The sequence below is a fragment of the Stenella coeruleoalba genome (genome assembly GCF_951394435.1).
Source record: "Stenella coeruleoalba genome assembly, chromosome: 1".
Classification (NCBI taxonomy): Eukaryota; Metazoa; Chordata; class Mammalia; order Artiodactyla; family Delphinidae; genus Stenella; species Stenella coeruleoalba.
The window spans coordinates 124,519,296-124,547,195 of NC_137169.1; the positions used below are offsets into that span (position 1 = coordinate 124,519,296).

The window sequence follows — 27,900 nt, forward strand, 5'->3', positions numbered from 1 at the left end:
CCCGGGGCCCAGCGTGATGGTCTTCTCCACCGGTCCACTTAGCCTGAGCAGGTAGCCATCCCGGGCCCCCGGCCCTGCCTTCCAGGTGGCCCAGAGCTCTGGGGGCCGGGGAGCGAGTACCAGGTCCAGGGGGACTGAGGGATCTGTGGGGAAGGGAGACACACGTGCAGAAGGTCCTGGACCCCCGTGTCAGCTTCTTCCCACACGCCCTGGACCAGGCCTCATCCAGGTGCTGGCGGTGACCCTGAGCCATATTCCGGGTGAGTCCTGGGACCCGGCCGAGGACGTGGTGACAAACGATAACACATCCGGTGCCAGGCCTCACACTCCTCACGAGGCTGCCATCTTCATCCTGCTTTAAGATACAGCGGCTAAAGCACAGAGAGGGTCAGCACTTTGCCCGAGACCCACAGCCAGCGAGTGGCAGCGAGACAGCACTTCCCTGAGCAAAAGTGCAGCAAAGTCCCCGCGGGCTCAGCCCAGCTGGACACTCCTAAGCCTCGGGACCTGGTCCTTCTCTCTCTGAACCCCGATGCCTCCACCGTACGGAGATAACACAACTTAAGGGGTTGTTCTGGGGGGTAAACGAGGTGATACACAGAAGTGCCTGGCACAGGGCTGGCACGTGGATGCTACCAGTGCCGATAAGTGTCACCACCGTCATCGTCTGTGGTGGGGGCGGGTGGACTCCTGCCACCCCCTCCAGGCAGGCCTCACCCCTTCCCTGCAGGACTCCTGGAAGCCCACCCCACCAGCTGGCTCCTGCCTGCTTGACTGAAGAGCCTCTGCGGCAACCCCTTACCCGCCCAGCACGCACGGGTCCACTCGGTGGCGTTGGGCCCCGCCACCGGATGGGGCCCGGCAACAGTGCTGAGTGTCAGCTCCTAGGGGGCTCCCGGAGAGAGGCGAGCGAAGGTGTGACTGGAGATGCCCCGTGTGACCCCCGCTGTCAGGTTGGAGCCGCCAAGGGGGTCTGTGAGCATGAGACGCAGCCCGGCGGCGACCCCAGAGTCATTCCAGGAGGCCTGCAGGGCGCTGGCACCTGGCGCACGCAGCGTCAGCTGAGCTGGGGGCACAGGCGCTGGAGAAAGGGTGGGGAGAGCACAGCCGGGCTGGAGAGAGGGCCCGACGCGGGGCCCGGGCACCGCCCCAGCAGCAGCAGCCCAGGAGCCCAGTCACGGGACGCGGCTCTGGACGGCCCCCCACTCCCAGACCGGCCGCCCCCGGGGCCTTGCCGAGCGCTGGCCTTACCTGTCCACTGATAGATGCTGGGCTTCGCTTGGAGGTCAGCAGCCCAGGTGGGAACCTCCAGAGCGTGCTCGCTGCCGGGTAAGAGGTCACTAGAATTGTCGGACAGGGTGCCTGGGAACGTGGACACATTGTGAGCCAATGTCTGCGACTCCAGGTGGTAGAAGAGAATCTGGTAGAAGAGAATCTGGTAGCCATTCTGCCCCCCGGGGGCAGCGCCCCGCAAGGCCTCCAGGTGGGACGGGCTCCCCAAGCTACGGAGCTGCAGGTCCTGGACCGTCAACAGGGCTGCATCAGAGGCAGAGAGAGGCACCAAGTTCAGGGCCGGGGCATCACCTCTGCTTCTAGTGCCCCTGACGAGTCACTGCGGCAGGCGTGGTCCTCAGAGACCTCACCGTCTCGGGCCGCTCCGCCCCCTGCCAACCCTCCAGGGCAGCCACACCCTGCTCGGCCCCTCCCCTGCCCGCAGGCCATGCACCTGTGTGGGCAGTGCGGATGACAGTGGTGTTCTGCCCTCAGGGCCGCAGGGCTGTCACCTCCAGCTGATAGCAACTTCCCGGCACCAGGTCCTGGAACTCAAAGCTGGACGCGTTGGTGTGGGCCCGCAGTGGCTGCTCTTCCGGGGACCCCAGCGGGGTCAGGCGGCTGAGGCAGAGGGTGTGGCTGGCAGACCTCCCCTGGACCCTGACATTCACCCTCAGAGGCGGTCCGGGGGAGAAGGGCTGGGTCAGAGTCTCCTAACACCTTCTGCCCCAGAGGAGGAGGAGAGGCGGGAAGGGCCAGAGCAGAGGCGGGGTCTGGGCAGAGAAACAGCCTTGCCCAGCCCCCTCCCCACGGAAGGCACCTACCTCCACTCTCCCCGAGCGGACCCCCTTCCAGGGAGGGGCACTTGTCTTCCTGTAGGGAGGGGGCGAGGGTGTGGGAAGAGATGGGCAGAGGCTCTGGGCTCCAGCCAGGACCAGAGAAAAGGCTGTCCTCTCGTCTGGCTTCCGCAGACGTGGCCGAAGGGCATCACCGCAGGACACCGAGATGCAGAGGCCCTGGAACCAGGAGCAGACTGTCCTGCTGTCCCGTCAGGGGGGTGGGAAGGAGCCTCCCCTGCCCTGCTTAATGCAGCCCAGCCACGGCGCCACGGGGCGGGGGGAGGCCTGGATGCCCTAGAGAGCAGGGGCACACCTCACCTCGGCCAGGAAGCCTGGGAGCCACAGGAGGACCGCGCACGGGAATGGGGGCCCCATCCCGGCCGAGTCTGCAGGGAGAGCTGGGCGGTAGCAGGAGGAGCCCATCCCCACCCGCCCCTTGGTCAGCGGGCGGAGAGCGAGGTGCTCCCTCCCCAGCCCAGACCCTGTGCCAGCAGGGCCCTGTCAGGGGCACAGGGCTGCGGCCCCCAGGCTGCAGGCAAGCTCATCTCCCCCTGCACCCCCAGCTCCACCCTCTTCCAGCTGTTGGCTTTCCAGGCAGGAAACTGTCCCTCGAGACCCAGACCCAGAGGAGAGACGGCCTTGCGGGTGGGCAGAGACAGCTTGGTCCCCGACGCCACGCCCCCCAGGAGAGGAGGGGGTGTCTGACCCTGCACGCGCAGAGGTGGACCGGGCCTTTGTGTTCCTGTGCAGAGGGGTCCTGGTGACGTGGTGGGGGTGTGTGTGGCTGGGTGCTGGGTGGATGGACCAGCTATGCGTGTGCGTCGCTTGTGGACATACACAGGCGCGCGTCTGTCCCAAAAGCCTGGAGTCCCAGTGATGGTAGGTCTAGAAGAGCCCTCTGGTTTCACACCCTTGACCCCCAGATAAGGAAGAAATATCCAGGGAGGGAAGAGCCCAGGCCCCAGCGTGAGGAGGGGAGCTGGGCTTGAACCTGGGACCTCCAGCTCCTGCTCCAGGCCCCCTAGGATGCGTGATTGCCTCCCCCCCCCGCCCCGCCCCCGCCCCACCCCCTCTACCTAGACCCCGCCCCTCCCCGCCCCCTCTACCTAGACCCCGCCCCCTCCCCTCCCGCCCCCACCTGGCCGCAGGCCTGCGAAGGCCCCGGGCAGCCTCCTGGAGGTCAGGCCCCCCACCTCCTGGAGCCAACAACTCACCTGGAAGCACTCCCCCGGAGCCGCCACCCCAAGGCAGCTGACGCGGGGAAAGGAGGAAAGGGAGATGGAGGAAAGGAAGCAGCTCTGGGCCCCGGAGCAGGCTCGCAGGTGGGGAGGCGGACGCCCAGCAAACAGGCAGGTAGGTACATAAAGTCTGAACGGCTAACTGGCTTCCTGAGGACCCTTCTCTCAGGCTGTCTGGCAGGGAGTGCGGGCCTGCACAGGGACCAGCCCCGGCCAGAGCCGTGGGCTACCTGCCCGTCCCCGCTCTGCCCAGCCCCAAACCTCAGGGCCGCCCACCGGCCTCTGGATGGGGGCCTGGAAACTCAGCACTGCAGCCTCATCAGATTTTCCAGGCCGCGCGCGCGCACGTGTGTGTGCGTGCGCGCGCACGCGAGTGCACATGCGCTCTTTCAAAAGGGCGGGGGGGGGGGGTGGGGAACAACTAGGGAAACTGATCTGGGGCCAGTCAGGCCAAGAGGAGGGGGCCACGCTGCACCTTTGGCCCTCCCCCTCACCTGGGCACCTCACTTTGGTGAACCTGCAGAGGCTGGAGACGTGGGGTGGAAACACCCTAATTTGGAATCTAGGTAGAAGAGGTACAGCAGGGCACGGAAGAGGTACACGGGGCCTGGCTGAGGCACCTGGCCATAGGGGCACATCTGTCAACCCCCAGCCAGACTGGGGCGGCCTTGGGCTGGGGGGCAGGGGCAGCCTGGAGAGGGTGCAGGAAGGTCCTGACGGTAGAAGCGGTCTCCCCAACCCAAGACTCTCCTTTCAGCCAAGAAGCACCACAAGGGCTGTGTCTCCTCCCAGCAGCCCCTCCCACAGACAAAGCCACATCCTCCACCTGGAGAGCCCTGAGCACCTTACCGATGCCTTCTGGAGAGAGCCAGCCAGAGGCAGCGGCGGACAGGGGACAGGTCCAGGCCTCCTGGCTCCCGCGTGCGAACCAGCCCATCTCCCCCCTGCTGCCCGGCAGCCCTCCCTGTTCTGGCGCCCCTTCTGCTCCCACCGCTGAAGGCCGGCCTTGGGCATCTCCCACGCCCCGGCAAAGGTCCCCAGGGAGGGGATAGGCCTGGGTCCGTCTGACCAGGTTGTTGCGTGGGGCGAGGGGGTGTGCGTGCCGGCAGCCTGGCCATGTATGTGGCCTGACAGTGTACGCAGGCAACACTCGTGAGCCACGAGGGTGCACACACCTGCCCGGGTGCACGTGCGCGTGTGGCATCCAGGGACATCAAGGCGGCAGGCGCCGGGTAGGGCAGGAGCAGGAAGGCCTCTGGAGAGAAAGGCCACGTTGGGGAACACATGTCCATTTCGCTGGCTCTGGGCTTGGGAGGGAGAGAACTCTGTTCTGTCCTGAAGTCCTCCTACAGGGGCCTGAGTTCCAGCAAAGAACAGGGCTCTTCCCGGGAGTCCCAGGGTGGCTGGGCCAGCCTACACGCGGGTCCTTCAGCCAGGGGCTTGAAAAGTATGGAAAGTCCCCTGCACCAGCCGGCACCCAGAGGTGTCAGGAAACTGGGTCGGGTGGGGGCTGGGTGTCTGGGGGGCACCCAGAGCCACTCCCACCAGCCCTCCCAGCCGGGCTCTCTGCAGCGTCCTCCGCGCGGATCCCAGCTCTCTAGGTCTCTGTCTCCCCTACACAGCCAGGGACACGCGGAATGGAAGCCGCCTGGGCTGGCCCAGGATCTGAGGGCTGTTCGTGGGGTGCCGGGATCAGGGCTTCTCCAGAGAGGAGCGGAGAGGAAGGCGGGGAGGGGAGCAGGACGTGGCCGGGTGCAGAGCCCCCGCAGCTGGCCCAGTCCCCGAGACCCCTGCCTCGGGGCTTTTATCGGTGGCAGCCTTTGACCCCGGGGCGAGCAGGTGCGGCAGGAACAAGTGCCTGTGGGAATTCCCGGTACACCGGCCCCTCTGGGGGGCTCCGGACCCTGGGGCTCACAGCTCTGGGACTGGGGAGCGGCTGCAGAGGAACAGTGCGGCCCAGTGCGTGAAGGCCAGGTGGGGAAAGGGAGCAGTGAGGAGGGGGACAGTTCCGGCGCCCTTGGCCCTCCCGGAGCCGCTTCTCCAGCTGACAGCTCTGAGCGCCCGGTTCCACCTTCTCACCGATGTGGGAGGGGCGATCCTCGGCCCCTGGTGGGGGGGGGGGGGCGGCAATCCTGCAAAGGAGCCCGAGCCTCAGGGAGGAGCAGTAACTCTCCAGTCTCAGCAAGGGCTCAGCAGGGTCTTCCTGGCTTCCTGCACCCCAGAACCCAGCTCTGGATGCAAGTCAGCAGTTGGAGTGAGCCACCCGAGAGCTGTTGGGGGCAGGCTCACGCCAGGAGCGGGGGTGGGGGGGGCTCGGGGACAGGAGTCACTCCTGGGGCATACAGGCCTTCACGTGCTCCCAGCAGCCTGGATGGGGCAGAGTCCACCCCAGACAAGGCCCAGCGGGACCCCCGGCCCCCAGGCCAGGCTGCGGGGCTGTTGCAGGGCTCTGTCCTCTCTGAGGCCTGTGGCGGTGCCGCCCCCCGCCCCGCAGGTGTGTTTGCACCTCCAAAGATGTCCAGGCGTTTCTGAGCGGAAAGGGGCGAGGGGTGGGCAGGAGGCAAGGTGACTATCCACCTACCCCAAACACACCTAAAGGGAGCTGAGAGACCCTCGGGGTCTTGCTTAACGCCCAACCACTACCCGCCCCCCACCCCCCTTCCCCATTTCCTGGCCCCCAGCTTCCTTGCTCTCCACCCAAGAGCTCAACCTCCGGCTTCTCAAACCTTGGAGGGAGGCGTGCTCACAGCCAGAGGGCTCAGACCCTAAGAGCCTGGGGGCGCAGGCAGAGCAGTTTGGGGAGAGCTTCACCCGCTTCCTCCTCCCCACGCCTGCGGTACCCTAGCTTCCTGTTCTCGATAACAATCAACAGCTTGCCCCAGAGTGGGTGGCCCTCTTTCCAATCCCCTCCTGCCCCCCTTTTGATCCCCAGGCCCCCGCCATCCACTAGTGGAAACACGGGTGGGGCTGAGGGCCAGTTGAGGCGGAGGTCACACCCCACAGGTCCACCCAGGCTCCTGCCCCCTCCTCCCCGTCTGGGCACCAGAGCCGAGTGCTTCCTCAGCTCTGGACCTCCCGAGCCCCAGAGGGCCATCCTGTTCTCCACCTGGAGGCCAGCCCTTCCCCAGCGCCCCCTCCTGCGTGCCCACCCCCGGGCCTGTTGTACGTCACGCGTTTCTGCTGTCACCCTTTGATGGATGGCTGAATCAGAGAAGTGGGTGGAAGGGGAAGGATGGGATTGTGGGCGCCAGGAGCAGAGGGTGTGGGGACTGTTTCAAGGTGACAGGAGCCGAGCAGGGAGCCAACAGGAGGCCCGCTGGTGAGGCAGAGGTGGGCCACTGGGGTCTTGGACTTGGGCACCCCCCTTCCAGGCCCAGGCTTCAGGCGCCCCAGCGGCAAAGAAGACACAGGGGGGGTCCCCTGGTGTGAGAGCCAGAGGCTGTCCGCTCTCCATGGGTCTCTGAGTAGACGTCAGGGCTCTGGGAGGAGGCCTGGGGGGGCCTGGGGACGGGAAAAGCCCCGAGACCCTCCTACCCTCCAAGCTGTCTTCACTACCGACTCCCAGGGCAGCTGGCCTGGCTCAGGCCAGAGGCGGCTGGGTGCCGGGGTGCGGCTCAGGGCCTGGGATGACCCTTGAGCCTGGCCCCTTGGGAAGCAAGAACTCCTGCCTCCCCTTGTCCCACCCAGTCTGTGCCCACTTCTGTTTGTGCCTGGCATGATTCCCGCGGCTTGAAGGGGCGAGGGCTTCCAGGCGAGGCTCCGAGGCAGAAGCAAAGAAGTGGAAATCAGTCTCCAGCCGAGGTCCGTGGGAGCCGGAGTACCCGGGCCTCTGCGGGGCAGCCTGGAGCTAGGCTCGGCTCGGCCCTGCCCCACGAGCAGGCGGAGGCTGGATGCGCCCAGGACCCGGAGGAGATGCCCTGGAGGAGGGGGCCGGGTGGTCAAGAACGGCCCAGCACCTCGGCCATTCCCAGCGAGCAGGGCCGGGCCCGTGGCAAAGGTGCCAGGACAGGCCAGCGGCCCCCACAGGGGCAGAGGCGGGAGGCCGCCGACCCCTGGTGGTGGCAGCAGGCAGTTGGGGCGTGCGTGGGTGGCAGCGAGGAGGGGCGGAGGGAGGAAGCTGGCTTCCTGAAGCCTTCCCAGCCCTCAAAGACAGACCAACAGACAGACAGACAGCTGGCGAGAGGCGCTGGGGGCACAGCTGCTTCAGTACGTACCTGGGCGGGCCGGGGAGGAGCCCCGCGGGCCAGGGCTGTGGGAACCTGGGGAGACACGGGAGGGCGTCTGGGGGGGCATGAGCAGGAGGGTGCCCGGGGCCACGGCGCCCGGCTGGGGCGCGGGTGCTGACCCCCTGACGTCCCCGAGGGCCGGGCAGGACCCCCAAGGGAGAGAAGAGGCAGACGAGGCCCTCCTGCTGCGAGAGCCTCTCTGCCCACTCGGCCCCTGCGGGCGCGGTGACCCCACAGCTCCTCCCGGACTCAGAAGCTGGGACTCTGGTCTGGAAGATGGGGACCGTACCCCAGGGGAGGGCCCCCCACCACCTCTGCGCCCCCTCTTGTGCCCCCAGCTGTTGCCTCCCCATGTGCGCTGTCGCTCAAGGGCTTGGTGAGGCCATTTCCTGTGACGGTTACCGACCAAGGCGGGCTGGGGGGGGATGGGCAGAGGAGGAAGGAAACACCCCCAGCCTCCGTCCTTGGACAGAGACCCCAGGAGCCAGGACACCCCTGGGGCTGGAAGCGGCAGCAGCCTGCGCGCCCGGGGCCCTGGCGGCTCCAAGGCTGCAGGAGGCCTCCACCTTCCCGTCCAGAGGAGGCCCCCGTACACCCAGGAAGGGTGTGTGTGAGCCTTTCCTCCATCCAGAACCGCTGTGTTCCCCCCTCGCCCTCCCTGACCTGGCCTCCAGCGTGGGGCTGGGGCAGCACCCCGCCCCGCCCCGCCCCCCGATTCCTTCCTATCTTCACCCACAGTCTCTACCCTTCATCTTGCCCTCACTCTAAACACAGGCTGCCGCCTCCTGGGTGCCCCTGCAGAGATCCTGGTCTTCCCAGGGTGAAAACACCGCCACTTCCTGGGGAACGGAAGACACCCCAGTGAAAACAGAGGTGCCAGAGAGCAGAAAGCCGGCCTGGGCCTGGGAGCCTCCTCTGGCCGGCCCGGCAGCCCAGAGGTCAAAGGTCATGGCCCAGTGAGCCTCCCCTGGGCCCAGCCCCCCCGCCCGAGCATGGTCCAGGCCCGCGGGGGGCACTCCAGAGCACAGCCACCGGCCACCCCTTCCCCTGAGGGCAGCCATGACCCAGCTTCCACCTGACCAGGCGCCAGCCAAGAAGCACGTGCGCCTGCAGGAGAGGTAAGACCTTTTCCGGGAGGGGCTTCCCTCCTGCGGGACCCTCGCCACCTCTCCAGGAGAAGGAAACCAGATGTGCTCATTTGCATGTCATTTGCATGCCTTTTACCTGTCTGGGGCACAAGCTCTGCGTCAGCCTCGCACCTGCGCCCCAAGCCCCAGGTGGGGTTGAGCACCCCTGGAGGGGGCCGGGGCCTCCAGGCCTGGATGCTGGTCAGAGCTTTAGGGGCCGGGCCGGGAACGGGAAGTGGGGGCACCAGCTCTGGCCGACAAGGGGCGGAGGTGCACAGGGCCCGGGGCCTCTGGGGCAAGGGGAGACAAGGAGCCGCCCCCCAGAGGTGCCCGTAACAATCGTAACCATCAGAGGCCGGTGCGCGTGGGCTCACGGGGCACTGGCTGTCTGTGCTGCAGGCGCGGCTCCAATGTGGCTCTGATGCTGGATGTGCGGTCCCTGGGGACCGTGGAGCCCATCTGCTCGGTGCGCACGCCCCAGGAGGTCACCCTGCACTTTCTGCGCACAGCCGGGCGCCCCCTCACCCGCCGGGCCCTGCAACACCAGCCACCCAGCCCCAAGCAGCTGGAAGAGGAATTCTTGGTAAGAACGTGGGGTCCCCTCCGCGTCACTGCCCTTCTGAATCAGGAGAGCCAGCTGGTACCACTCTACCCTGGCCTGCAGGCCTGTCCCCTTTGGGCCCCTGGGAGAGAGAACCCTGGGGTCTCCAGGAAGGAACCCGCCCAGCCTCCCTCCTCTGCCCTCCGCCACATCTAGACCTGCGTCCTGATGCCAGGACGAACAGCTGGGTCCCAGCTCTACTAGGAAAGGTGGAGGGAGAGGAGGCTGGAAGGGGGCTGGCTGTTCACTTGCTCCCTCCCCCCGCCAGAAGATCCCCTCAAACTTTGTCAGCCCTGAAGACCTGGATATTCCTGGCCATGCCTCCAAGGACCGATACAAGACCATCTTGCCAAGTAAGGACTGCGGCAGGGGCCTGGGGCTGGAGGTGTTCAGAAGGTAGAACACAGCCTCAGCCAGGAGAGAGCTGCCGTACGCAGAGGCTCTTCTTCCGGCAGAGGAATGCCCACATCCGGGCCTGGCCGGGGAAGGGGAGCAAGTAACCACAGCCAGGGTGATGCTAGGCCAGCGCTGCTCAGTGTGACCCCAGGAAGCCGGTCTATGGTGTTCTTATCCCCATTTTACAAATGAGGAAACCAGGTCACAGAGAAGTTGTGTAACTTGCTGGAGGTCACACAGCCAGTTGCACCAAACCTCCTTCCTCCTCTTCTTCCCACGTGGGAAAGGGCCCACACAGGTCTGCGGGGGGAGAGGCCCCGTCAGGACGGCTCCCCGAGAGGGGCCTGGAGGGCCTCAGATGGACGCGGTGAGGAGGCTGCAGATGGCGGTCCCGGGGTCAGCGCCTCCTGTCCTTCAGAGGCAGACACAGGCCCTCTGAGCACGAGGCCTGGGGACACTCTCCCCTCCCGCTCCGCTCAGAGCACCCTTGTCTGGCCAGGCCACCTCCAGGAACCCCCAGTCTGGAGGCCACAGCCCTCTGCCTGCCTGGGCCAGTCCAGGGGCTGTTAGCACTCAAGGAAGGGGGACTGCCCTGCTCCTGGCCCCGAGGCACCCTCCGTCCAGACCAACTGGCCCTGGGGAGCCTGCTTCTTCATCCGGCCTGGACTGGAGTTGGAGAAAGGCCCCCTTGGACGGACAGCCAGGCTGACTCGCCCTGGGGGTGGAATGAAGCCTCAGTTCCAGTCCGGCCTCTCAGGAGACAATATCTCTTTTTCCATTTGTATTGCTATGACCCTGTTCTGCGCCTCACTGATCTCCAAACTAGAATGTCGTTCAGTAAAGGCCCTCTCCTCGCTTGTCCATCTTGCCCAGCACCAGCCAGGGAACCTTCCCAGTTACTTCTTTGACCATGGCCCACAGCTGGTCAGGAACATTCGGTGGCTCCCTTCTGCGTGCATATGAAATAATGCCATAGGTATCGGCCACCTGCTATTCGCAGGTGCCGTGACAAGCACAGGACTCCTCTCTCTGGCCCTGCGTGAGTTTGCTTCGCTGGTCACCTTTTGACCTGTGGCCTCTGCTGATTTTTACTTCCTAGACCCCCAGAGCCGCGTCTGTCTGGGTCGGGGGCAGAGCCGGGAGGATGGAGATTATATCAACGCCAACTACATCCGGGTGAGTCGCCGGCGGAGAAGTGGGGGGGCTGTGTCCAGAGAACCCCCAGGACACCACCTAGCACGGCTGGTGGTTGGGGCACCTGGTGTCCCAGCTCCGAACCACGGCTGCCACAGCCCTTCCGAGCCAAGCCGGCGCAAACAGGCCAGGACGCCAGGCGGGAGCACAGAGCAGACGTCAGACGCCGGAAGGAAGACCCCGGTCTCCTGGGCGCACCCCGTCCCGCCGCCCCTGCCAGCCTCACAGCGCGGAGGGCGGCTCGGGCCAGGCCCAGCCTGCGGCTCCCAGGTCTGCACGGAAGGTGCAGCGCCAGCTGGGGGCGCTGGGCAGGCTCCCTCCCCTCTGGCCTTCGCTGCTCCAGGCAGCCCCTCCTTCGTGGAGACGGCTTCAGTCGAGGAGCCGGGAGGCGGGGAGGCCAGCTGGGCTCCATCCCCAGCGTCAGCCCGCAGGGGTGGGAGGCGGCAGGTGCAGACTGCGCCCTCTAGCGGCTCAGAGTGGGTGGGACCGCGGCCGGGTGCCCCGGTGAACAGCCCGCAGCCCGGGGCCGCCTGCGGGGGGGAAACGCGGCCCGGTGATGGGGAGTCTGGGGAGTCTGGATTTCACCGTCCCCTGAGGAGCAAGAAGCTGAGGATCCTGAAAGGGAGAGAAAAGGCTGGCAGGAGTGTGCTAGGCCTCGCTGCTAAACGCACAAAGTAGCACGTAGGGAAACATCCGCTCGATAACTACTGAACTGTTTCTTGCCTTTTGCGCTAGTATTCGATAGAGAGCAGCAGGGGAGGAAGGGGACAGTCACAGAGGCCCTGAAAGATGCTAGACTCAACCCAACACACTTCGTAGAGTTTGGTCTGCACCACGTGCTGCTGGATGGCCATTACTCCCCGTTTACAGACCAGAAGCTGGGAAACTCGCTCCCGGCTGCACAGGCAGTGAGCAGAACAGGGGTTGGAACCCGGATGTTCTCACTCAGAGCCCGTGTCGTGTCCACCATGTGGCGTCTGGTGTGTGTGTCTGTGACGTGTGTGTCCGGGCTGCACGGTCCCTGGCTGCAGCCTGAGCCCGGCACCTGCAGGTCTGGCCGCCCTAGGGCCCTGGCCTCACCGCCCACCCTTCCCCGGCCTCCTCCGCCTGCAGGGATACGGTGGGAAGGACAAGGCCTACATCGCCACCCAGGGCCCTATGCCCAACACCGTGTCAGACTTCTGGGAGATGGTGTGGCAGGAGGAGACGTCCCTCATCGTCATGCTGACACAGCTCCGAGAGGGCAAGGAGGTAGGAGGCTGAGGTGCAGTCCCTGGCGAACCCAGACGGACAGGCTGCACCCACGTCTGCAGCACACCCCTGCTGGGGCAGCTCCGGGCAGGGGCCTCCCCTGGGAGCTGAGGACACCTGTCAGTGCCTGAGACACTTGGCAGGGAGGCCAGCCCCAGCCAGAAGCAGGGGTGGGGGGGGGGGACACTTTATCTGCAGGTGTCAAATTCAGGACAGCCCAGCCCTCGCAGCAGGGTGGAAATGCCGCAGGTGGTGTGTGGGGGGGTCCCTGCTCCCATCTCTGCCCTGGCCCCTGACTCCCAGCTCCCTCCCCCCAGAAGTGTGTCCACTACTGGCCCACGGAGGAGGGGACCTACGGGCCCTTCCGCATCCAGGTCCAGGACGTGAGAGAGCGCCCGGAGTACGCCGTGAGGCAGCTCACCATCCAGGTACCGCTCTCTGGTCCGCAGGGAAGTCGGGCCACCCTCACTCTCTGGAACTTCCCTGGGAGGCACAGGTTTACTCAGGGAAACCTGCTTGAACCCACATGTAAAGAGCTGCTTGGGACCAGAAGAAGAGGGATGTGGGTGCCGCCCTCAGGGAGCCTCTAGTCCAGTAGGGCAGCGCCAACGATCCAGGTGGGAACCGCCAGGAAGGCCCAGCGGTCTGTGCCAAGCGCCCAGAGGAGGGAGCGGGGTCCTGGAGTCACTGCTGGAGGAACCGCGGGCCGTTTGACAAGATGCTTAATAACTTGTAAAAGGGCCTAAAAACGCATCTGTTATTGTGTAGCGTCTTCTGCTCTCCAAAGCGTTTCTCTATCCTCCGAGCATCATGGTCCCATTTTCAAGGTGAGGAGAGTGAGGTCAAGGGACTCACCCAAAGTCACGTGCTGGCTGGAGGCAGAGCCAGGACTGGAACCTGGGTCTTTCCGCCCTCCTCAGAGGTGTCCCAGGAGGGAGCGGTGGAGCAAAATGAACGGGACCAGGCTGGCGTCTTCTGCTCGGGCTCCCTCCAGCCCCAGCACCAGGGAAGGGGACGGGCGATGCCCTCATCCTGTGCCCTGCTCTCATGCCTTGTCCCCACACAGCACCAGGAAGAGCGCCGGTCAGTGAAGCACATCCTCTTCTCGGCCTGGCCTGACCACCAGACCCCAGAGTCGGCTGGGCCCCTGCTGCGCCTGGTGGCCGAGGTGGAGGACAGCCCAGAGACGGCTGCCAACACTGGGCCCATCGTGGTCCACTGCAGGTATGTGCCCCCTCCCCCGAAGCCCTTCCTCCCCGCTGGGCCCCTCCTGGGAAGGAGTCTAAGCAGAGCAGGCCCAGGTCTTACTTGGACAGGAAACTCTAGGTCATTCAGCAAGCGCTCTGTCCTTCCCTCTGGCTGCACAACCTGGACGTGTGGGCTGGACACCCAGGCACAGTCCAGAGAGGCAGCTCCCAGTCTGCTGAGGCAGGAGACGAACATGATCCCCGCTGTCAGGAAGCGCATTTATTCACTCATGAATGTTTACTGAAAACCTGGTCTTGCCAGGCACAGTGTTAGATGAGACAGCTGTGAACAAGACGGTTTGGTTTCTGCCAAGTTTTATGGTCTGGTGGGAAAGACAGCCAACGAAACGAACAGGACACAGCATGAGGACATAATGGGGAGTGGGGGGGGCACAGAACGAAGTCGCCCAGCCCAGACTTTGGCCAGAGAACATCTTCCGGGAGCAATGACCTCTAAGCCAGGCTAAGACCTGAAAGGTGGATTAGCCAAGCGAAGGTGTTGGGGGTGGGCGGGGAAGCCTGCCAGGCAGATGGAGCAGCACGTGCAAAGGCCCAGGGGTGCAGTTTAGAAACTGACACGATGCTGGGAGCAGAGTCAGCGAGTAGGGGCCGGAGTCACATGGGAAGGGGGCAAGGACGAAAAAGCCTGGAAGATAAGTGACGAGGGGCCTCACGGGACTGGCTCGGAAAACTGGATTTGCCAGTTACAAAGAACACTTAGGCCACGGGGTAAGAAGTGGAGTGATGCAGGGGACAGACTTAAAATAAGGAAGGCGTTCGGGATGCACATGCTAACTAGAACACAGCGGCCAAAAGCACAGGCAGAGGGGCTGGGAAACCCCTCCCGCAGGTGCACCCAGACGCAGTGCTGGGAGGTCCGGGGCTCACAGGGGAAGACTTCCTGAAGAAGGGAGGAAGTTAAGGGCAGGACAGAGCAGAAGGGACAGGACTGTGGGCAGGACCGAGGCGGGCAAGGGGGCCGGGCGCCAGCAGCTGTGAGGACGCGGCGTGGTTAGGGAAGGACGTTCCGCGGGGTCATCCAGCCCAGCATAGGCACCGTCAGCAGGAAGTTGCTGCCCCCCACCGACCAGGAGGGAGCGCCTCAAAACGCCCACAGGGACCCGAGGGCGACCCGGACCGGCTTTAGGGGGAGGCCAGCGAGGGATGCAGACGCCCCCGTGGCCACCCCGCGCCCCGTGGAGGCCTCCCTATTTCCCTTCTGTTCCCCACCCACCCGGCCCCCTGTGACCTCCCCGCCCCCTCCCTGGACCCCTGGACCCAGCGCAGGGATCGGCCGGACTGGCTGCTTCATCGCCACCCGCATTGGCTGCCAACAGCTGAAGGCCCTAGGGGAAGTGGACATTCTGGGCATCGTGTGCCAGCTGCGGCTGGACAGGTGGGTCTGCGGACTGAGCGGGGCCCTTCACCACCAGGCACTTCCTGTGCGAGAGGAAGGGGCCCCTTTCGCTCCAAGAGCTGTTCTTTTGCAGCTCACACCCTGGCGAGAATCTCTATCTAGAATTTTAGCTCTCTGGCGGGGGGCGGGGCGGGGGGCAGAGGTGGGGCGCCTAGAGGTAAATAGGCCACCCTGTGGATTTACCCGAGCTTTCAACCTCTTCTGTTTCTTGTCTCTGTTTTTCCAAATTCCCTACTCAGGGGAAAGGTGGGGGGAAAGAGTACGGTTGGTTCTAGAAACTAGGTGGCCACAGGCGATGCACAGAAGCTCACTGGATTTGGAGAGAGAGGACCAGGGTGCATCTCACCGAGCTGTCACTGTGCTTCCCTGGGTCCCCATTTCTTTATCTAGAGAGAGACAATGTCCCTTTCCCCAGAGAGCTGCTGTAAGGAATGAGTTAACTGATGTGAAAGTATTTGGGGAACACGAGCACCTACTACACACATATATAGAATTATTACTTCTAAGATTACCGGGAAGAGGAAGTCTTGGGGTCAGGAATGTTCCTGGCCCAGCCTGGGGACTCAGGGGCTGGTTCTTCCCCAGGAGCTGAAGGGTCAGAGAAGACGCCTGCCCGCATGGGGCCCCTCCTACCCCCACCGCGGGCTGGGGAGGGTGCGGCGGGAGGGGTCCGCTGCAGAGAGGACGCACCTGGAAGGAGGAGCCCGACAGGCCTTCGGGAAGCTCAGGCTCTCCCCTCTGGACCGCCATTCACGGCCTGTGCACCTCTCCCCGCAGGGGGGGCATGATCCAGACCGCGGAGCAGTACGAGTTCCTGCACCACACCTTGGCCTTGTATGCCGCCCAGCTGCCAGAGGAGCCCAGCCCCTGACCCTGGCACCCTCCCCCGCGCAGGGCCGCCTCCCTGGGCCTGGGAAGGTGGGTTTGGGAGAGTGGGCCTTGTGACCTGGGGAACCCCCTGAGTGGGCATGGGAACAGGGTGCCCCTCGGGGTGTGTCTGGGGTCACAGGAAGCTGGACGGTGAGGACAGGGCTAGACACTGTCCTTCAGCACTGCCCACTCCCCTGCTCCCTGCAGAGGCCCCCCATGTCCCTCCGAGCTTAAAGCTGGCGGCTGACCTCTACAAGAGCTGGGAAAGAGGCCCGGGCATCCTGGTCCCTGCAACGCCGCGTGGGCCTCAGTCTCCTCCTCGGACATGGACATCAGGTGCTTTACTGCCACCGGGGGAGAACCACCAGAGGAGCACCTAGAAGCCACTCCAGCTGCACCCCCTTCCTGGGGCTGGCGAGAGAGTGACCCCAAGATCGCCCCCCACCCTGGCCCAGCCCGAGCACAGGCCGATGACCTGAGCTGGGAAAAGCCTGGTGCTACCTGGGCCAAGTCCTCAGCATCCTAGCAGGGCCTCTTCACCCACATCCGTGAGGCTGGACACCCCCCAAAGAGAGCAGGGACCAGACTGCCCCTGTGCCCACACGAGTGTCCGGGGAGCAGGCTATGGAGCTAACCTGGTGGGACAGTTGAACTCTCTAGAAGAGGGAAAGTGTGTGGACCCCTTGGAGGCCCAGACGGCTGCCCCTGCCTCCGTAGCTGCCGGCCACCCACCCCAGCTACTCTCCAGGGAGGCCCAGCATCCTCTGCCTGCCTTCGGACCCCAGAAGGGACCCTGAGTACCCAGGGAGGACACAAGAGACGAGCATGGGGCCGAGGGCGCTACCTGACTTTAGACAAGCAGCCCCGCCGTGGCCGCCTCCCTGCAGAGCACACCTGGACGGCTGGCTGTTGCCATGAGCGACCCGGGTTAAAGCACCTACGTGGACCCAGGGGCTCAGGCTGAACCCGGACCCCCCATAGTCTACCCCGGAGAGCTAACTCCCCTCCGCACCTCACATCCACACGATGTCCAGGGCCCCCCAGCTCTATGTCAGGGCTGACCACCACACCCCAGGGAGGCGTCCAAATCCTTCATCCTTGAATCCGAGATGGGCTGCCCATGGGGGGAAGGCAGGCACCATCCTTCCAGGTGTTTGGCCCCTGGGGGCTGCCTTTGCCGGGGCCAGTTCTCCGAGGAACCCCCCAAGGAGCTGGGTCCCGGAGAACAGCTGGCCTTTCCCTCAGACAGCGCTTCTGGAAAACATGCAGCGTTGGAACCGAGGGTGACTTCCTAATGCTTCTGCTGGTCTCCTCCTTCCTCACCGCCTGGGAATGGGCTCACACCCTCCTGAAGCTTTCCTGCCCTATGAGAGGCACTCCCGGGGTCCGTGGCGCTGGGTGCTGGGCCGTCAGGCGCCTGGTCCTCCCTGAGCTCAGACCCCACAGGAGGAAAGCCACCGCACAGGTGGCAGGCTCCCCTCCCCTCCCTGGGTGCTGTTACCCCAACCCCGTCCCAGAACTTGAGGACAGGCTCTGAAGAGTGACCAGGTGGGAAAATAAAGACTTCGCGGATGACTGAGTCATTCCTTCTGTCCCTCTTCCTCTCAGGCCTCTGGAGCCTCTTTACATCAGTAGAGAGAGTGAGAATCCACAGGCCAAGAACAGGCTGCTGACCTTCACCCCAGACGTGCACTTTTCCAGCCCTTCCAGGGCCGCGTGAAACAAAGTGACACTGGAGTCAGTCTGGGAAACGGGCAGAGGTGTTCCTTAGGCGCTAGAGAGGGACTCACAGAGGGCAAGGACTAGAAAGCCCATGTAAGTTAGTAACTTAATAACCCAGGATACTGCACGGGGCCAGGACTTTGTGATTCCTCCACTTCGGCAACAGATCATTTGGGGTCAACTCGGCTGGGCTTGGCAGGTGTGGTTCAGATTGAAATTTTACGCACCTTTGACTGAAGCCACAGACGCCACGTGAGTGCCTGTGGAGGCCAAGTAGGAAGGTACGCCCAAAGCGGGGTGTGGGCTCAGGGGGTCCAGCAGCCCCGGGGTTGGGTCCTCCCAGGACCAGCATCTCTGCAAGCCCCACACCTCCTACCGCCAGCTCTCCTGAAGAAAACTTTGGTTTTTACCAAAACAGGCCAACTTTTTTCATTTGCCACAAACCTCCCTCACGGGAAACCCCCCACAGGACTCTCTCTCTTTAGTATCATGGTGGTCCCAGTAAAAGTCACTTTGGGCCAGAGGCTTCCTAAGCAAGTGGCCCTGGTACCTCGTGGTTAACGAGGCCTCACAGGTGGATGTTCCCCTCCACTGGGGCTCCGGTACCCAGAGATGCTCAGAGGCAAGGACTTAGGGAACAAAAGATCTTAGAGACATCGTCCCCGCTTCCTGGGAAGCCACGGAGCACCATCCTCCACCCTGGAAATGGTCCCGCTCAGCGGGGCCCTCGCCCACCTCGGGCCCACCGCCCTGTAAGAAGGAAGCGGGTGCCAATCGGGGCACAGCAACCCGGGAAGGCGAAAAACAATCGGAGCTCTTTCCCCAAGGGCCCCTAGCGCACAGCAGCCCGGCCCGCCCCGAAGGCCGCGGGCGCCCCGCCCAGCGTACCCGCAGCCCGGCCCGCCCGGCCCGGCCAGGAGGAGCGCGCCCGCTCGGGGGCGAGCAGGGCCGGCGGCCGCGCGGGCGGAGGAAGAGGACGAGGAGGAGGACGACTGCGAGGAGGACGGCGACCGGGAGGAGAAGGACGCGCGGAGGCCACACCCATCGGCGCGCCGATCCGGCAGCGAGTCGTCGGCGGCCGCGCGCTCCAGCCGAGCCTCCGCCCGCACCGAGTCCGGAGCCGGGCCGCACCGGGGAGGGGCCGCTCCGGCCGCAGCGCGAGGGCACGAGGGGCGGCGGGGAGCCGGCACCGGGCGCGGCCGGCGCAGCGACCATGATCGCTTTGTTCAACAAGCTGCTGGACTGGTTCAAGGCCCTCTTCTGGAAGGAGGAGATGGAGCTCACGCTGGTCGGGCTGCAGTACTCGGGCAAGACCACCTTCGTCAACGTGATCGCGGTACGGGGCGCCGGCCGGCCGGGCCTCAGGTCCCCGCCGCGCCCAGCCGAGCGGGTCGCCGCCTGGCGTGGCCGGCACGGCTGGCGCCGGCGGGGAGACGCGGGCCCGGGCGCGCGGGGCCTAGCACGGCCCTGGGGACCCGGCGGCGCGCGCCCGGGCCGGGATGGCACGGCCGGGCGCAGGGGCGGGGGACGAGGGGACGCGGCCCGGGCCCCAGGACCGGCGGCGCCGAGGGTGTCACGAGGCCAGAGGGACCGCCGCCCGCGGAGACGGGCCCCCTCCGGCGCCCGCACCCTGGCGCATGACGGGGCGAAAGTGCAGGGCCTGCCCGTGCGGCGCGCGGAGGGTCGCAGGACGGATGCCCGCGAGGCTGGGGGAGGGGGCCCGGGCCGGCCCGGCCCCACCCCGGGGGATTAACCCCTCCTGGCCGGAAGAGGAAGCCCCGGTGCTATTGACGAGGGTGTGTGGGGGGAGGGATCCCTGGGGGGAGTGGAATCGGCAGAGGCCCTGGGCTCCAGCCCAGACTCCTTCTCCACGGGGAACCTCTCCCCGACCGTGGCGTCCAGCTGGGGGTCCGGGGAGGACGCACTGCATCCTAAAGGGAGCTCGGAGTCCCCGCCTGGCCCGGAAGTTGCAGGGGAGAAGGAGGTGCTTCGGACCCAGAGGATGAGTTGGAGGTGGAGGGGCAGGTCCACTCTGGGGACACAGGGGAGAGTGGCTCTGAGGGCTTTGGGTCATCAAGACCAAGGTGGGCAAGTGTAAGCCTTTCAGCGCCAGGGCAGTGGTGGGGAGGAGTTAAAATCTGCCTCGAAAAAGGGGAAGATGAGCTCCCTGGGTGTTTGAGCTGAGCTGCAGTAGTGGCTGCGGCCTGCATTTCCAAGAGGGCTGGGCTGGGCATGTGGGGCTGAGGAAGGCTTGGGCAGAGCTGAAGTGTCCGGGGACCCGGCCCTCGTCCGCAGACGGGGGTTTCTGAGAGCTGTGGAGCGGCCATACATGACAGGGGTCAGCAGAGAAGTGTGACCTGCCAGCCTGGGTACCTCCCCTGCCTGCCTCCTGCCCACCCTCGAAGAGAAGGGTGGAGGGAGACTGGGGGGCAGGTACCCCATGATGGCGTGTTTGGGCACTGGCTTCCTTTCCCAAACGTGTTTGCGATGACCTCTGCCCAGGGGCTCCTGGCCGCTCACCCAGCAGCACAGGCTCTTCGGGCCCAGGCTGGGTTTGTTGGCGCGATGGTTCCTGGGCTCCTGTCTGCCCAGGCGCTGGCCCTTGGTCGCAGGCTCCTGGTTAGACCTGGTGTTGACTTGGACTCCAAAAGCAGGAGCGCAACGCCTGGCCTCGGGTCCTGCGGGCCTGTGGCTTCGCTCCGAGGTGCCGAGATCGGGGGGCTGTCTCCAGGGAGAGGCCGAGAGGGGACCAGTCGGTGCCGCTGCTACTCTCGTGGCTCAGCCTGGGCATCACCTCTGGTCCCCAGGGAGTCTCTCCTCCTAGAGCGTTTACAAAGCTGTGTTCCTGGGCGGGGGTCCACAGGAACCCAGGCGGTTCCGTGTCCTGGTCGTGTCCAGAGAATGGGATGCTCTGGCAGGTCAGAAACGGAATCCAAGAGTCGCAGGTTTCACTGCCAGGGTCAGGAGTTTCCGAGGGGTGCAGCGAGGGCTCCCCTCCCCCAGCCGGGCCTTCATGTTTATGACATAAATTTGCCACCTCAACTCACACATCCTGAAAGTGCAGCGTGAATTTCCCTCGAAACAGGCTTCTCCAGAACACCCATCCCTCGTGGGCTGCAGTGGGAGTGCCCGAGTCCAGAGTTCTCAGCTCCTCCAGGGCCACGGCATTGTCGCCCACCAGTGTATGATCCCAGTGGAGTGTCTTTCAGAAAGAAGTGAAGAGTCAGGACCCCGGGCTCTGGCCCGTGCCCACCACTGACCTTCTGGATCCCCTTTGCCTCTTCTTGTGGCCTTTCTTTGTCTTAGCTTTTACCCATTTGGGTTTTTTCTACTCCTTGTATGAGTCCGACTGTAAATGGAAATTGAGCTCATGTGTAAGCTGCTCCTCTGGCTAATGTGAGCTGGGAAGCGTCACAAAGAGATTCTCCAGCGCATCTGAGAACCCAGAACTCCTGTCTGAGTTCTGAAAAAGTTGTGCTGCCAGAAAGTGGGAGATGTTTTGCCCGAGGGAAACAAGAGGCCATTTTCAGATACTCACAAGTGTGAAAGGCCATCCAGGGGAAGAACTAACTTTGGGGTACCCGAGGGGTAGAGCTGGGAAGGTGGATTTTTGACTCATTAGAAAGCACTTTGGAGTGTTGGAGCTGACCCAGGAGGGATGAGCCAGAGGACATTCAAGTCTGAGCCAGGGGTTCCTCCAGATGACGTTAGGGTGCCTGCTGACCTTGAACGAGGAGCTTGTGAGATCTGAGGCCTTAGCCGGGAAATGCAGTAGTGACTGGTTCCAGCTTAGCTCTGATTCACAGCTGAACTGGAAATACTGAGGCCGGGGAGCCTGGCTCCCTGAGGGTCCTCCTGGAACCCTCCTTTGTCCAGGATCACACTCTGCCAGGCTGGGCTTTCCATTTCTATGGGAGCCTGGGAATGTTCTGGGTGGCCAAAGAGCATGATGGTTCCTCATGTATGGAAACCATTTCCAAGCACTTTGTGAGCCCCATTTGCCAATTTTTAGGAAACCAAAACCCTTTTCTGCCATCTCACAGAAGGAAACCCTGAGGCCCAGAGAGGTCCAAGTGTCTTGTCCAAGCTCCTCCACGATGAGGGATAAACAAGAGCTGGGCTTCCTTCCTCAGGACCACATTCTTCATCTGCCCGGTTGGGGATGGAGTGGGCTTGGGCCCCGTGGGTGCCCCATTCCACCTGCACCCTGTTGGGGTTCGTGGAGTTAAAGCATACGTGGTCCCCCCTGCTTAGCCAAAAGCAAACCCTCGTCAGGGCACCCCCTTTTCCTCACTGTTAGAGGCTCTTGGACCCTTTTGATATCTGATAAAAACAGAGACCCTTTCCCCAGAGGCGTGTACATGCAAACAGAAATGTGCACAGACTGTGCGCCCCTTCGGGGGGTCTCCGAGCCCCCCTTCGGCCTCCAGGTTAGGAACCCTCATCCGTCTTATCTTGAGCGTCAGTCCTGGGCATTCAGTGCTCACATCCGAGGGACCTGGTGAACGAGCTCAGGTGATTCCTGAAGATAAAAGGGAATCCATCCGTCTCATTCAGGGGGGGTTTCATTCAGACTCACAGGCTCTGAATGAGAGGCCATCCTGTCCTACACTTTGGCCGATGGTCAGAGCCCCTGACCACTCTGTGTGGCCTTAGGCAAATTACTCCTCCCACCTGGTAGAAGACAGTGACATCGTAAGGGAACAAGGCTGTCCCCTCAGGTTCAAGGTTAAGTAAGCCCCAGCTCCTTCAGCCTGCGTCTGGGGGAGAAGCGGAGGTGTCCTACATGTGAACGTGGAGATGACCTTGAGCAGAGTTTGGTCTGGCCTTAATAGAGTCCTGTGGCTAGTTTAGAACAATCTTAGAGACAGTTTAGAGGGGAGACGTGGGAATTGTTAGAATCTGAAAGTGGGTTATGGGAAACAGAATTACGGTTAACTTCTACTTACTGGGTGAACTCACCCATGTCAGTGTAGACACGGCTCCTCTCCCAAGAGCTCTCGGTCTAGTCGGGGTGCACGGTGAGGGGTACCCATCCTACAAATGGGTACAGTACAAAGAAACCCGGAAGTTGCTTGCTGCGCGTTGCCTTTGGGGCCTGGCTGACTTACCGACCCTCGGTCTGATGAGAACATTGACTACCACGTGAAAGTGTAAACCTAGATTGTTTAACGTGACCTGCCGCACCGGAGGCTAGATACAGAAAGGGGGCTCTGGTCCAACAACAGAGAGGTGGGTTAGACCTCAGGAAGGACTTTCTCTATCCTGGTCGGGCGACTTCGAGGGGCCTCTTTGTCACGGGAGCTCGGGTGTGAGGTGGACACCGGGCTTGGTCATGGCCCGTCTTGCTTGAAAGCAGGGGGCGCGCGGGAGCTGCCCGGGACACTGGGGCGCCTGAGAGGCTCCGGCCTGGCCTCTCTGCTTCATTCCCGCAGCCTTTTGGTCCGTGGCCGCCGCGGACAGCGCATCTGGGTCCTGGCGATTTTTGCCCCTTTTCCAATTCTGACTCTTCCTTCCAGTCGGGACAGTTCAATGAGGACATGATCCCCACCGTGGGCTTCAACATGCGCAAGATCACCAAAGGGAACGTGACCATCAAGGTGCGCGGCCGAGCTGGCCCCTGGGCGCAGGCCCACGGCCGCAGAGGATGTGTGTGTGCGTGTGCACGTGTGCACGTGTGCGCGTGTGTGCACGTGTCTGTGTGCTTCGGGCCTCCGGAGGAGAAGCTAGAGGAAAGCAGAGGCTTGGGTCCGACCGGATAGTTGGGGAAAGAGCTCAGGTAGGCTTAGGAGTCGGGGACGTAGAGAGAGAAGGAATTCCAGTGGGGCGGGCGGGGGGGCACGTGGGAGCCAGGATGGACTGGGGGCCTGCCTGCTGCTGACACCCGCTCACCTCTCTTGCTCAGCTCTGGGACATCGGGGGACAGCCCCGCTTCCGCAGCATGTGGGAGCGCTACTGCCGAGGAGTGAGCGCCATCGTGTAAGTGTGCAGAAGGGCCATGGTCGTTGCCAGGTGACTCACACCTGTGTGCAGCTGCCTTTGCTTTGACACATGCTCTGGACGCCCACCAGCCAGTCTGAGAACCAGAGGACTGACCACTTCATGCTGAAGCATCTGTGTGTCCCTCCTCATCTCCCTGCCTACCCCCAACCCAGACTCACCCTTATCCTGAATTTTGTATGATTTAGTGGTTCATTCCCTTGCTTTTTTTTTTCCTTTCATTGTTGGCCGTGCCACACAGCTTGTGGGATCTTAGTTCCCCAACCAGGGATTGAACCCAGGCCCTTGGCAGTGAGCGCCGAGTGCTAACCACTGGACTGCCAGGGAATTCTCTCCCTTGCTTTTTAAAAATAATTTTATTCTACGTATATATATGCCCAAACAAAAGATCATTTAGCTTTTGTTGTTTGGTGTTTTTTTTTTTCGCGGTACACGGGCCTCTCACCGCTGCGGCCTTTCCCGTTGCGGAGCACAGGCTCCGGACGCGCAGGCTCAGCGGCCACGGCTCACGGGCCCAGAGTCTGCGCGGCATGTGGGATCTTCCCAGACCGGGGCACGAACCCGTGTCCCCTGCATCGACAGGCGGACTCTCAACCACTGCGCCACCAGGGAATCCCAGCTTTCGTTGTTTTTAATCTGATTTTTAAATTTAAATTTTTATGTATTTTTATTTTTTTATAGTTTTTAAAGGTGACACTCCATTTACAGTTATATCAAAATATTGGCTCTATTCCTCGTGTTGTAAAGTACGTTTTTGTAGCCTATCTTACACCCAGTAACCAGATTTGTTTTTATTATTCTTATTATTTAAAAAAAATTTTTGGCCGCACAGCATGAAGGCTCTTAGTTCCCAGACCAGTGATCCAACCCTTGCCCCCTGCAGTGGAAGCTCCGAGTCCTATAACCACTGGACCACCAGGGAAGTCCCCAACCTGATTTTTAAAAAAACATTTTGATGCAGGAAAGTCTTCTGGGGCTTCCTTTGCTGTTTTCACCCCCTTGTCTAGCCAGCCCTGCCCTGAGAACGTAAGCGGGTCACTCTGGGAAGGACTTAGGTCTAATCCTATGGGGCCCAGCGCTGCCACCGGAGCGGCAGCTTCTCCAGAGGTCTGGGGGATGGGACAAGGGCCGGCCGCAGCAGCCCCTGCAGGTTCTCACTCCCATCGGTTCAGAAGACATTCTCAGAGCACCTGCCTGAGCCGTCCCAGGTGGCGGAGACCCCGGGTGTCGAGCCAGAGCTGCTGCAGCTCCTTCCCCCCCAACCCCGCAGCCTGTGGTGTCAGCTTGTCCCCACCTGCCGCCCCCCAGGTACATGGTGGATGCCGCTGACCAAGAGAAGATTGAGGCCTCCAAGAATGAACTCCACAACCTACTGGACAAGCCCCAGCTGCAGGGCATCCCGGTCAGCCCCGAGTGGAGTGGGAGGGTCGGGGGCTCGGCCGGCCGGGGACCGCTGGGGGCAGGTGGGGGTAAACACTGCTGGCGGTGGGGAGAGGGAGGGGTGTGGATGCAACGGGGCTGCGGAAGCCAGCCCCCTTCTCGGGGCAGCCTGGCCGTGGCTGCCCTGGACCGAGCCCTGCCCTCCCTTCTCGGCAGGTCCTAGTCCTGGGCAACAAGCGAGACCTCCCGGGAGCCTTGGATGAGAAGGAGCTGATCGAGAAAATGTGAGTTGACCACTCTTCCCTGTCCTTCCTCCCTGCTCCCCAAACTCCCAGGCGCCAGAGCGGAGGGCTCGTTGCTGCTCTCGGCGCCCACCGCTTGGTGCCGCTAGAGCGCGCCTGCCCGAGCCCCGCCCTTCGCCCCTCCCCCTCCCCGTCCCTCTATCCCCGACCGGCCCCCGGCCCCCAGCCCCTTGCTCAGTGGCAACCTCAGCAGACAGCTCTGGTCCCCTGCAGGAATCTGTCTGCCATCCAGGACCGAGAGATCTGCTGCTACTCCATCTCCTGCAAAGAAAAGGACAACATCGGTGGGTCTGGGGGCGTCGCTGCGCTCGCGGGGAGGGGCAGGAGGGGAAGGCAGCCGGTGGCTCTCTCCTTGGAGCCCGGAGCGCCGTGGCTCTCCTGGGCAGGACAGGCAGCGGGAAGCCCCGATGCTGAGCATCACCCCAGCTCTGCCGTCAACTGGTGTGTGATCGTGGGCAAATCCCCCCTCTCCTTGGGGCTCACTCCCTGCCTGTGACGTCGTAGGGTCGGACCCTTCTGGTCTGAGGGACTCGTCCTATGGCTCCGTCTCTTTCACCGCAGCCAGACGCCCTTGCACCCATCAGGGGCTGTTCGGAGCTTGGCAGCTGGAAGCTGGGCTTGTGATGCCCTTAGAGTTGACCCTAGCTGCAGCGCGCCCCCTTCCCCCCGCCGCCCCGGCCAGGTGTGTGCTCTACCCTCAGGAGAACCAGCCCTGAAGCCCTGTAACCTCCTCTCTTGCCCCGCAGACATCACCCTACAGTGGCTTATCCAGCACTCAAAGTCACGGAGAAGCTGAGACTGCGGCCCCGCCCCCTCGGACCAGGGACCGCCCTCCGGATCTGAAGCCGAGCTCCCGCTCCCTCCCCCCGCCGCCCCCCAAGCCCACCCCTCCTTACTTGGTGTGGGGAGGGGCCCTCTGGGGGTCCCAGAGTCCTGTTCTGCTGAGGTTTGAACTCCCGATTTTATTGTAAAATAAATTGCTCCCCTCCGGTCCTCTAACCTCCCCCCTCCCCTCTCCCTTTGTCTCTCCGCCGCCCTGCTTCCCTCCCCCTCTGAAGCCCCGCCCCACAGCCCCGCCTCCTCTCCTGTCCCGCTCCCTGCTTCCCTTTCCCACACTTCTGTTATTGTCCTGTGTGTACAGTATATATATGTATATATATTTTAATTTTTTAATTTAAGCAAAGACTAAAATCAACCATTTGATGCTGCAGGGGCCAGTCAGGATCTGGGAGGGGGCGGTCTGGAGAGAAGGAGAATAGCGGGGTTAGCTGGGGCCGGTTCAGATCAGGAAAGGTGAGGCTGGCACAGGGGCAGGTACCAGCCCAGGCGCGGGTGTCCGTCCCCACGTCCCGTTTGTCTCCACTTCCCAGTCTGGCCTGTCTCCGCAGTGTTTGAATGTCACAGGCTGACGGGAGCTTCCGGAGACGCCCTTCTCTGCCCCCAGCCTCAGCATGGCCACCAGGCACAAGCAGGCGCCGGAGACCGGGGGCCGAAGGGGCAGGAGGCCAGCGCCCTAGCAGCCCCTCCCGCCTGTTCCTGGCTCCCAGCTCCGGGCCGTCACCTCCACGGGCCACCTCATTTTCTGTTCTCGTTTTGCAGAGTTGCACAAGGAGAGAACTCGGCATGGGGGGTTGGTTCTTTGGGTTTTGTTTTCTGTTTGTTTAATGATTTGTAAAGTGATGTCCCTCTTCCTTTTTTACACTTTTCAGCTCATATTTAACCTCTGTTTGGAAAATGATTCTTGTAACTGTACATTTTTTTGCCTCCTAACAACAACAAGAATAAATGACAATTTTGTGTTGGGGGGGTGCGCGGTGCGGTTTTTTTTTCCGTCCACGGCCCGGCAGGCTGGGGACTCTGGTTCCCGACCCTGGGCGCACCCAGCCAAAGGGAGGCACGCGCTCGCCCGGGCGCACAATGGCCCTTCACAGAGCAGCCCCCGCGAGCGCGCCGGCTCCTGCCCTGCCGCCTCCTCTAGTCGGACCTTCCTGTGTCCCCAGCTCTGAGCCAGCAGCTGCCAGGGGAATGGAGGGGGTCTGTGTCCGGAACTGCCCGGCTGCACCCGGTGTGTGCGGGACGGAGCCCGCTTCCTGGAGTCTGTCCAGGCCCCCACCTGCAGCCAGAGGTGGCGGAGCCGGTGAATTGTCCTGGGGGGCGCGGGGGCAGTGCCGGGCCTGCAGAGCCCACGGCTTACCACCCTTAGCGGCTCCTCTGTTGGTGTCCAGGCTGCTGGCTTCCCGGCAGAGGCCGTGCCCTCCCTTCCCTGCCCACCCCCGGCCCCTCCCAGCCCACTCCACTCCTAGAGCTGGTCCCCTCTGCCCGCAGCCGTGGCCTCGGAGGCTTGCGCCCCGCTTCCCAAATCCGGGGCCATCTTGACCCACTTTTACCGTAAGCCCCGCCCCCTGGCTCCCCTCAGCCTGGAGACGGAGCGGCCCTGCGGAAGGTCCGGCCCTGCTGAAGGCTCCACCCCTTCTCGCCGCACCTCTGCAGGGAGGAAGCCACTTGCACCGTCCTGGGAGCAGGGCCTTCCCTCGTGGCTCTGAGCTCACCGGCCCTTCCTCGCTGCTTCCTCTTGGAGCCTCCTGGTCATCAGAACCGCAGGGAGGAATGGCCTGCCTGGAGAGGGCTTCCCCACTGCCGGGGAGTTTGGGGAGAGAATGCAGATGGAATTTGGCGGAGGGAGCTAGATGACTTCAGGTTCCTTGCAACCCCTAAAGGATAGGACACGTGCCCCCTGGTCGAGGAGGTCGAAGCTGGGGCCGGGCTGTCCCCTGGGCCCTCGTGGCTGCTGAGGTGGCTGGAGATACCACGGCCTGGG

At 63.4% G+C, this 27,900-nt stretch overlaps 3 protein-coding genes across 4 annotated transcripts in view; 2 read left to right on the forward strand and 1 right to left on the reverse strand.

Moving 5' to 3' along the window:
• Nucleotides 1–4,286, reverse strand: part of LOC307175082 (receptor-type tyrosine-protein phosphatase V-like) — a gene marked incomplete at both ends in the record, with an annotated part of 16,679 nt that extends 12,393 nt beyond the window's left edge. Inside the window, 9 exon segments of the mRNA XM_079899927.1 lie at nucleotides 3–143; nucleotides 818–884; nucleotides 888–1,081; nucleotides 1,252–1,536; nucleotides 1,727–1,763; nucleotides 1,767–1,925; nucleotides 2,097–2,288; nucleotides 2,430–2,497; nucleotides 4,199–4,286. Coding sequence (XP_079756053.1) covers nucleotides 3–143; nucleotides 818–884; nucleotides 888–1,081; nucleotides 1,252–1,536; nucleotides 1,727–1,763; nucleotides 1,767–1,925; nucleotides 2,097–2,288; nucleotides 2,430–2,497; nucleotides 4,199–4,286 — 1,231 coding nt within the window.
• On the forward strand, nucleotides 3,286–17,463 carry PTPN7 (protein tyrosine phosphatase non-receptor type 7). The gene is given in 12 exon segments (XM_079902802.1): nucleotides 3,286–3,464; nucleotides 8,350–8,615; nucleotides 8,617–8,693; nucleotides 9,102–9,285; nucleotides 9,572–9,656; nucleotides 10,799–10,875; nucleotides 12,007–12,144; nucleotides 12,462–12,572; nucleotides 13,211–13,368; nucleotides 14,674–14,787; nucleotides 15,586–15,726; nucleotides 15,886–17,463. Coding segments are annotated over 10 exon segments (1,086 nt in total). The 5' UTR covers nucleotides 3,286–3,464; nucleotides 8,350–8,567; the 3' UTR covers nucleotides 15,680–15,726; nucleotides 15,886–17,463.
• Nucleotides 17,464–18,317: 854 nt separating this feature from the next.
• ARL8A (ARF like GTPase 8A) lies at nucleotides 18,318–26,886 on the forward strand. 2 transcript variants are annotated; one of them, XR_013824809.1, is made up of 8 exons: nucleotides 18,318–18,736; nucleotides 22,920–23,000; nucleotides 23,306–23,379; nucleotides 24,709–24,802; nucleotides 24,997–25,064; nucleotides 25,296–25,366; nucleotides 25,829–26,028; nucleotides 26,471–26,886. XR_013824809.1 is itself a non-coding variant. In XM_079902816.1 (7 exons), the coding sequence occupies exons 1-7, from the start codon at nucleotides 18,614–18,616 to the stop codon at nucleotides 25,876–25,878; spliced, it is 561 nt and encodes a 186-aa protein (XP_079758942.1). In that variant the 5' UTR covers nucleotides 18,318–18,613; the 3' UTR covers nucleotides 25,879–26,886. The 2 variants fall into 2 exon arrangements, 1 of the variants encoding a protein (XP_079758942.1); XM_079902816.1 differs by having other exon boundaries at nucleotides 25,829–26,886.
• The last annotated feature ends 1,014 nt before the right edge of the window (nucleotides 26,887–27,900 follow it).